The 9,726-nt window shown below is 45.2% G+C and overlaps 1 protein-coding gene across 2 annotated transcripts; it reads right to left on the reverse strand.

Moving 5' to 3' along the window:
* Positions 1–1,904: 1,904 nt before the first annotated feature.
* Positions 1,905–8,182, reverse strand: LOC310666482 (arylacetamide deacetylase-like 4). 2 transcript variants are annotated; one of them, XM_083417394.1, is made up of 4 exons: positions 7,949–8,182; positions 5,507–5,650; positions 3,941–4,004; positions 1,905–2,700 (listed from the first exon to the last, which is right to left on the reverse strand). In XM_083417394.1, the coding sequence occupies exons 2-4, from the start codon at positions 5,631–5,633 to the stop codon at positions 1,926–1,928; spliced, it is 966 nt and encodes a 321-aa protein (XP_083273520.1). In that variant the 5' UTR covers positions 5,634–5,650; positions 7,949–8,182; the 3' UTR covers positions 1,905–1,925. The 2 variants fall into 2 exon arrangements, with proteins under 2 accessions (XP_083273520.1, XP_083273519.1); XM_083417393.1 differs by having other exon boundaries at positions 5,507–5,723.
* Between the last annotated feature and the right edge of the window lie 1,544 nt (positions 8,183–9,726).

A 9,726-nucleotide genomic window follows, 5' to 3' on the forward strand; every position in this document is an offset into this window, starting at 1 on the left:
AAAACTTCAGTCAGTGGTGGAGTTAGCTGCAGAGATGCCCGGAGCAGCAGCCATGCCGTGCACCCGGGGGGGGGGCGAGCTGGGGGGCGCGCGGTGATCTGCTGTGGGCAATGGCGGCAACTCAAGCCGCTGCACATGGGGCAGCAGGGCGAGCCCCCTGCAGTGTGCCTTTTTGTCACCCCACCTCAGGGATGACACCCAGGGCGGGCTGCCGCCACCGCATCCCGCTTCCTACGCCCCGGATGCCTCCTAATAATAAAAATTATTATTGGGTGGGGGTTTGGGTGCTTCCACTCCCACCCCCTTTCCTTGCCTGCCGGGCGCAGGCGGACTCTTCTTCAAACTGGCTTTGCCCAAGGAAAGTTCCCCGTTTCCCCTCCCCGCCTCCTCTCAGCCTTCCCCAGGACCAATAACAAGCTGCTCTAAGGGACAGCAGCATCGCGTTTTCAGATTTGGGCCAGCCTCCCACCCTCTATAAGGGACGCGGGTGGCGCTGTGGGTTAAACCACAGAGCCTAGGACTTGCCAATCAGAAGGTGGGTGGTTCGAATCCCCGCGATGGGGTGAGCTCCCGTTGCTCGATCCCTGCTCCTGCCAACCTAGCAGTTCAAAAGCACGCCAAAGTGCAAGTAGATAAATAGGTACCACTCCAGCGGGAAGGTAAACAGCATTTCCGTGCGCTGCTCTGGTTCGCCAGAAGCGGCTTAGTCATGCTGGCCACATGACCCGGAAGCTGTACTCCGGCTCCCACAGCCAATAAAGTGAGATGATCGCTGCAACCCCCAGAGTCGGTCACGTCTGGACCTAATGGTCAGGGGTCCCTTTTACCCACCCCATACCCTGCTTTTCCCAACCTGTCGAAGGACCAGACTCCAGTTTCTCGCCTCTTGATCCCTCTGCAAAGCTTTTTTCCCACCCTCCCCTCTCCCCCACTGAGGTTTTCTAAATCCGGCCCGCAGACGGTCTGGGAACCAGCATGTTTTTACATGAGTAGAAGGTGTCCTTTTATTTAAATTGCATCTCTGGGTTATTTGTGGGGCATAGGAATTTGTTCATCCACCCCACCCCCCCGCAAAATATAGTCCGGCCCACCACATGGTCTGAGGGACAGTGGACTGGCCCCCTGCGGAACAAGTTTGCTGACCCCCAAACCAGTAGCAAGGGGTGTGGCAATCCTCAGGGTCTGTTATACTATTTACTTCAATAAGAGTATGTAAACGCAGTCAGTAACATTGGAAGGTAAGGACGGATCAAGGACGGCACGCAGGAAGCCACTTACACAGAATTGTATTAATTTGTTATAATTTTAATAATTGGGTTAAAATCTGGAAAATCAATTAAAAAAAAGGGATGAAGAAGTTCCAACAAAAGAGGAGTGGACTTTAAAACTATAGAAGGCGAAAATAAGAAACCCAAAAGACAAAATGCTTGTGGAGGAGTGGAGATCCTTTTCAGAATATCTGAGAAAATATTATAGTCAAATGAAAAGACAGGCTGGACTGGAAATATAAGCAAAGGAAGGAGAATGATAAAGGAATCTAATGTTGGATATGTTATAGAAATGAGTATTACATTTAGTAGACAAAGGATTTGAACAGAAATATCATGGAAGTAAGGATGAGGAGTCAAAATGTTGAGGGAATATTGCATTGAAACTGAATTGAATTTGTTAAATTGTATGAAAATTTATTTAAAAAATATGTAACATAAAGAGAACAAGATGCTGCATGAAGTGAGCCAATGGCTTGATCCAGTAGGGCTTTGCTTATGTATTTATAGAGCTCATGGTGATTTTAATAAATTAAACAGAGTAGAACTTTTGATCAGAGTTTTTCTTTTTACTTCAGGATTGGCACAATGAGGAATGATATTTCCCTCCACAGAAAGGGAAGGCTGCCATAGGAAGACAAAGAATGTCATTCATTTCTATAAACCTTTTAAGAACTGTATTACATTCTGCAAGCATTTCTGTGTGCTCGGATATTCAATTGCCTTCAAACCAGCCATGACCATTATTCCGTGGAATCCATCTTGAACATGATACCATGTCACTGGCACACCGTGGTCCTCTAACCGCTTCTTGTACAACAGCCCATCGTCCCGGAGAAAATCATATTCACAGGTTAAAATGAAAGCCTCTGGGAGCTGGCGGATTATGTCATCCTCTGCGTGAAGAGGGGCAAACATTGTCTCACCAGCTCTTTTAACTTGTTCATAAAGTTCTTCTGAAAATGGAGCAGGTTCTACAGGAACATAGCCCCTAGCTTTAAATTCTTCTGGAATGTTATCAGCACTGATCCATTTTCGGTATTTCTCTCTCAAATCAGGAGGGACATGGGCGCCTTTCAGAATTCCATCTACATTCATTGTCTTCCCAGTGAGATATGTCAAAGCGAGTTTAACACCTCGTTTCCTGAACATAGGAGGAACTGAATGGTTTTGCTGATAGGATGGCAGATTGAAGTCCACTGCTTGGAGGAATGGGTAGATCAGGACCTGAGCTCGCACTCTTGGGAGGTCCTCTCTGGTCACCAGTTCTTGGCAAATGGCTGCAGCAAAAGTGCCTCCACTACTCTCCCCAACAATGGCAATGCAGTTGGGTTCCACTCCATATTCCTCTGCATTTTTCATAAAATGTATTACAGCAGTTAAACAGTCCTGTACAGGGACTGGATACGGGTGCTTAGGAGCTAAACGAAATCTAAAGAAAAAACAAGATATCATCAACATTTGACATCATACTTGGGGCTGAGGTACCTTCAGCACCCCCAAGGAGACTGGTCCCCATACTCCTGCTTGATATCCTGCTTTATCACTACCCTAAGGAGTCTCAAAGCGGCTAACATTCTCCTTTCCCTTCCTCCTCCACAACAAACACTCTGTGAGGTGAGTGGGGCTGAGAGACTTCAAAGAAGTGTGACTAGCCCAAGGTTACCCAGCAGCTGCATGTGGATGAGCAGGGAATCGAACCCGGTTCACCAGATTACGAGTCCACCGCTCTTAACCACTACACCACACTGGCTCTTCAGGGAGAACTGAAGAGGCCTGGAGTGGAGCATTGAGCCCCAGTGCCTAAGGTTTTCCATGATACTATAATCCCGTTCTCAGTGGCCAGTGGTCAATCATTGGAGAAACTCACAATCAGAACATGAGTAGTGTGGTACTCTTCCCTCCTGCAGCTTCCAGCAACTGGCATTCAGAAGGACACTGTCTCCAACTGCAAAGGCAGACTATAGCCATCATGGCTAGTAGCCACTGCTAGTCTTATACCGTGTGCATTTGTTTAATCCTCTTTTAAAGCCACCCAAGTTGGAGGCCATCATTGCCTCCTGAGGGAACGAGTTCCACAGCTTAACTACACACTGCGTAAAGAAGTACTTTCTTTTAGGTGAATCTTCTAGCATTCAGCTTCATTGAATGTCCACATGTTCCAGAGTTAAGAGAGAGGGACAAAAACGTTTAACTAGTTTTATGTAAAAGTAGTTTAATGTTCCTTATATGACGCCTTGGAAGGAGTTTTGTCCTGAAAGGCAGGATAGAGATAATCGCAACAGATGGAACTGGCATAGATTGAGAAGCCGTATCAGCCTCTCATGGTGGATAAGGTTATCCATGAATACTAGTCACAAGGCGGATGGGCCATCTCCACTATCACAGGCAGTAATGCTTCTGAATACCAGATGATGTACATTGCAACTGGGAGTAGTGCTCCTGTGTCTGGGTCCAGCTTGTGGGCTTTTCATTGGGATATTTGGTTGGCCACCGTGAGAACAGGATGTTGGGCCCCCTTTGGCCTGATCCAGCTTCTTATGCTTAAGGGTCCAAAGGCATAAAAATCAAAATACAAAGGTGAACACCCATTCTAAAGGTTGGCAAATTCATGATGTTGGCAAAATCAGCCGTTTTCTGGGCTCATGTGGAAGGGTTAGAAACTTACTTACTCAACACACATAACCACTGAGTCGGTTCCATGGGCAAGCGAATGGCAGATCCTTTCAGAAGTTCCTGGAAAAAGGCACATAACCTTTAACGAGTCTCCTTTGGCAACAACTAAGTTGAACTGAACCCTTTATAAATGGGGCATCACTAGTTGAAAACCATTATGTACATTTTGTTTCCTCCTGATCAGCAGTTTCAATGGGTAAAACTCAGAAGGGAACCAAAAAGTCCATACTTTTAAAGCAAGGTGTGCTAGGAAGAACAAAGACTGGGATCCATTTTGGACTGGCTAGCTAAAGGCTGGCTGGGAAAGATGCCTTTGACTCCAGTGCTGCACAGCTGTGGGAACAAGCCCTGCTTGAGATGACCATGGACTCCCTCCATGCAGAATATACGTGTAAATATGTGAATAAGTCAGAACAGGACCAAACAAACCTCAGACCACATTTTTGGGCTTCTTTCAAATTAATTCTGACCATCTCTGGAAGACCTTTCATAGAAGTCCATTGAAGTACGAAGCACAAATACCTTCTTTGGCATTTTACATTGACCTTGACATTAGGAATTTATACAGAACCAGACATCTCTGGAACAGGAAGGCTCAGCCCTGTTTTCTTACCACACAACCCCATCCTGCCATGTTAAACTGCCTACAGTTCAGAAACTTCAGCTGGTGCAGAATTCAGCAGCCAGGTTGCCCATATAATACCAATCCTGGTGTGACTGCATTGACTGCCAATTTGTTTCTGGGCCCAAGCCCAGAACTGTTGTGGCTCCCCTTTGTGGAATGCTCTCCCCTGGGAGACTCACCTGGCGCCTTCGTTTCATATCATCAAGTGCCTTTGGCTAATTAACCAATAGATGGCCTTTTAAACTGTGTGTAGACACAGGTTATTGACATTGTTTGTTGTTATTCTTTATATTGTTATAAATTTCTAAACCTTAGAAATTAGTAAGTGGTAGGATTTTGATTATTACTTGGAGCAGGCATAGGCAAACTCCGGCCCTCCAGATGTTTGGGTCTACAATTCCCATCCTCCCTGATCACTGGTCCTGTTAGCTAGGGATATGGGAATTGTAGTCCCAAACATCTGGAGGGCCGGAGTTTGCCTATGCCTGATTTGGAGTATTGAAGGGAAGATTGGAGGCCAGCGGAAAAAACACTTTCCAAGTCAGTGCCTCACTTGGATAGAGGCCTTAACATGACAAAGGGGCTGGTGGCACATATGGGAGGAATTCTTGGGCCTGAGCAGAAAGAGGTTGTCAGACTCATGGCAATGGGGGGGGGGTGAGTTTTCAGGAAAAGAGTGTCTTTAGAGCAGTGTTTCCCAAGCTTGGGTCTCCAACTGTTCTTAAACTACAATTCTCATCATCCCATCCTACTGGTTTGGCAGAGAGTGGAGATGGTACCCAACTTTTGTAGCAGTATTAATAAAGATAAAAATAAAAATCCAGAGGCAGCACAAACCACCCCCACCCCTCCATAGCAAACATTTCATGACCTTTACATTAAAGTATCACCCCAAATTCTCCACAAACAACAAAGTGAAGCATTTCAAAAAACTTACGGATGCTTGCAAATAGTGCAACCCCTCCATGAAGAAAGATGATTCCTTTCCTGTTCCCAGCAGGTGATGTCTTGGGCCAGTACAGCCTCACAGGCACCCCATCAAAAACCAGGTCCCTTGTGATCATTTTTGGGTCCTTCACTTCTGGAATTAATAGGTTTAGGATCCTGAGTACGGAATATCTATCGCAGATGCCCAGTTTTTCCAGAATTCGTCCCTGTTTAAACCAAAACATTTAGCATTTTAAATCAGCATTAGATATATGTATTGCATATACGTATTGCCTATGGAACAGAAACCATGCATGGGAGATGACTGCGCTGTTTATCCTTTCCTTCCTCTTGGGATGGAAAATTATTCTCTTTGAGCAGCCCAGAAGTGAAGCCCCTGCCCCCTCCCCTTTCCTAGTACGCTTCCTGTTATTTCAAACCTTAAGATGAAACACAAATTGGGGGTATTCAGTGCTAGTACTACTCAGGATAAATCCACTGGAGTGCATAAGAACCTAAGCAGTGTAGGAGTGCAAATATCCAGAGTGTGGGCATCAGATGGGATTACTATGAGGAATTATGAAATATGCCTCAAGCCATTGTGTCAGCTGTGAAAGCATGGTGTTGATTGGGTTTAATTCATTGACAGTAATTTCTGATCAAATCCCACAACCCTCTGCATCTCTGGCCATTTCCTCTACTGTCCATTTCTCTCTGCTTGCGTACACAGCCCAGCTGCCAGTTGCTTTGCCAGGCGTCACAGCTGTCAACTGTCCCTTATTTGGCGGGAAACTCCCTTATCCCAGCGCCGTTTCCCGCTGCTGTCCTGGATTGATGATGTCCCGTATATTTCCCAGGTTTCAAAGGAAGCAGCTCCTCTCCCTCCCTCCCTGCCAGCCAGGGAGGAGGGAGGCTCCAACTGTGTTGCTTGGCTGCATTGCTCACCCAATAAGGAGTCTAAGAACGACTGGGGGATGGAGTTTGCATCCCTTGTGCAGATCAAATCGGCCACGTTGCCTGGGGACTCGCCTTTGCTCAGCGCTTCCCAGCAAAGAGGTGACAGTGTGGTAATATTGAGGCTTGGAAGTGAGCAATAGCCCTGACGGAGGTGGTCTGGGGAAAGGAGAAAGGTCTGCTTATGGAAAGTAACTGCAGCACTTACCAAGCAACAGTCAGCGGGACAGAACAAGAAGCAAGGAAAGGTTATGTTGGGATACACCTCTGAATTACCTGATGCAATTTGCCAGGAAGGCCACTGGGTGGCAGCACATTACAAGCAAAATGACTGAAACATGAAAAGAGGGTGCCGGGATTGTTTGCAAGGGCAAAAGCCCACCTACAGATTAGCTGAGCTCTTTACTTTGGGACCTGTGATCCCTTATTCTGGCTGCTGATCCCTTATTTTCAAATCTGAAAGTTGGCAGCCATGCCAGGCATGCATCCTGGGCTATGAAAGATAGTGGGCAGCTTTTTTTGATGTAGCTTTTCTGATATGTTCATCTTAGGATGTTAATCTTAGGGCCGGGAAACAAATCTCAAATGAAGGTGATAATGATGCCTGTCCTCCTGGCCTCCTTCTTATCATGTATATTGCTTGTTTGTGACTTCCCGGGTTGCTGGATGCACTCCTTTGTAGTTCTGTTTTGTTTACCCCAGAAATATGCATGCTAACGATAATTAGTTTTTGTAGGTTAACTTTGTCCCCACGTGGGGTTTGTTGAAATACTCAGAGAAAATCTGATTGGTTCTTACGAACACAATGACAAAAGTTATTTTGTGAATAAAACGACCTGGGCTGGAGGGTGGACAGGAATTATTATTATACGCAACCAGTCTTGCTGGTTCAAGCCTCTGTGTGTATTTTCATAATCAGAGTTCAATCCTTCCTTTACTTTGGGAATGCCTCAAAGCAGAGCCTGCTGAATTAGGACAATGGCCCATCTAGTCCAGCATCTCGCAGTTGTCAACCAGGTGCCCCAATGGGAAACCCACAAACCCGGACCCAAGCACAGGAGCCCTCTCCCCTCCTGTGTTTTCCAGCAACTGGTGTTCAGAAGCATTGCTGCCTCCATCTCTAGAGCCAGAGCTGGTTAATAAGCATCCACAGCTATTGCCTCCATGAATTTCTCTATTTCTCATTGGAAGCTATTCAACCTGGCAGCCATCACTGCCTCTTGTGAAAGTGACTTCCGTGGATTGAATATATTATGTGTGAAGAAGTCCTTTCTTCTATCTGTCTTGAATCTTCCAACATTCAGCTTCATTGGGTTGTCTACACGTTCTAGTGTCGTGAGAGACGGAGGAAAACCTTTCTCTCTCTATTTTCTCCATAATCTTAAGCATTTCTATCACGTCGCCTCTTACTTGCCTTTTCTCTAAACTATTTCAAATGTTGCATCCCTTTTTATAGAGGTGTCGCTTCATCCCTGTAATATATGTAAAATAAACTTACCAGTACAAATCCATATCCCACTAAGAGATTTAAAAGTATCAATGGTGTAGGACGGGTCATTCCTCGAGGCACGTGGGTCCTGGCAAAAGTATAAGAAACTCCCCACACTAACAGCAAGAAATGAATGAAGATGGTCATATATAATATCAGCATCCACAGAGTTCCACCAAATGCCATTTCCCTTCAACTCAGAGGCACAGAGCCAAGGACTTCGCCTTGGCCAATGCTGGTGGCTTTTATACAAGAACTGTCAATGTCACCTGCAAGGGAACATCCTCGGCCAACCCACTTAATCTCTCAGCTGAGAAGAAAACAAATGTGGTAATATGGTGCAGGCTAACCATAGACTTGCTTAACAGCTTATCTTTAGAATGACTTGTGGTTAGAATGCCCGAAAACAGGTTGGCTGACAGTTGAAATGGATGCATGCTTCAGCAAATATAGAGCTTGCTTATGCCTAAGGGTTGTCAGTATGTGGCTTTATTGCTTGAGTCAATGTGTAAAAGCATAGGAACACAGACCAAAGAAAGGAGGAAAGAAATTAGGAGGAATGGTCATCAAATTCAGAGTAATGGGAGATGTCAACAAAGGGGGGCAGGATTTTAGTATTTTAATTGGGTGGACATGATAGGCTGTAAACCCTGCACATACCCAGCCAATGGGGAAACAGGAGGGAACCTGCCTCGGGTATAAAGGATATAAGCTTCAGTCTTACTATTTTTGGGTGTGTCTGCTTTTGGACACCTGATCTTACAAGTACGTTATTTTGTAATCGATAAACTCTCTGCTGCTTCACCAATTTTGTTCAGATTTTGAGGATCTCACACCCACTTCTAACATTCCTCACACAGGGTGTGGGTGCATGTTCGTTGGTGTGAATTTGCCTAAACTCCCCTGTCAAGTGCCAATCCATGTCCCTGCAGTCGTTATTAGCACTAGCTCAGGTTTCCTGACCATTTCCAAATTCAACTCCTTGCATAACACGTTGCAGTAATCCAAATGGAAGGTAGTCAGTGTTGATTTGTCCTCAAGATAATGCTGCAGGCCAGCACCTCGTGCCATGATACCATATTATTATTACTATTATTATAGGGTGGAGGTGATGAGCGCAAGGAAGGAAAGCCAACATTGCTGTGGGGGAAAGGCACAGAAGAAGAGCTCCCTTGTGACAGGCCTTGTTTGAATCAGAGGGGATTGTTTTACTAGCACTCTTCAATTTCAGTGTTTGGGGGGAGGAGAACTTTGGGCCCTTCAACTCAGTTGACACAGAAAGGAGCATTACTCATCCACGTGTAGCATGTGGTTGAATGAGAAGTCCCTGCCTCAGAACACTGGGCCCTGTCAGAGAAGAAGTCTTACCTGTCCCCTCCTGGGCGGCCATCTTGTTCTGGGATGGCGGAAGCAACAGGCAAAGCCATCACAGCCTTTGGCAGAGGTGTGTAATAATATATTGAGAGTGGAGAGGGCACCTGAAACCTGGAGAGACGCATTTATAACTCTGATACCGAAATATGAGCAAGAGAGACCAGATGTAAAGAATTATAGACCAATCTCACTACTTAATGTGGATTATAAAATATTTGCAAATATTCTGGCTAATAGATTGAAAAAAGTTCTATCAGAATATATACATAAAGACCAGGCAGGCTTTCTACCTGGAAGACATATGAAAGATAATAATAGAAATATAGTGGATATTTTGGAAAGATTAGAGGCTAAAAGAAATACTAAATACATTTAGAAAGAATAAAGAAATGAATTATTAATGTTTATTGATG

The sequence above is a fragment of the Podarcis tiliguerta genome (assembly GCF_965153285.1).
Source record: "Podarcis tiliguerta genome assembly, chromosome: 16".
Lineage (NCBI taxonomy): Eukaryota > Metazoa > Chordata > Lepidosauria > Squamata > Lacertidae > Podarcis > Podarcis tiliguerta.

What these genes read in the sequence shown, in the direction of transcription:
- LOC310666482 (XM_083417393.1), bottom strand. Translation starts at nt 8,125, where the DNA reads ATGGCATTTGGTGGAACTCTGTGGATGCTGATATTATATATGACCATC. An exon ending in TGGGATATGGATTTGTACTG is followed by an intron (nt 5,724 to 7,948) that starts GTAAGTTTATTT and finishes TGGTTTAAACAG; the next exon opens with GGACGAATTCTGGAAAAACT. An exon ending in TCAGTGGTTATGTGTGTTGA is followed by an intron (nt 2,701 to 3,940) that starts GTAAGTAAGTTT and finishes TTTTTTCTTTAG; the next exon opens with ATTTCGTTTAGCTCCTAAGC.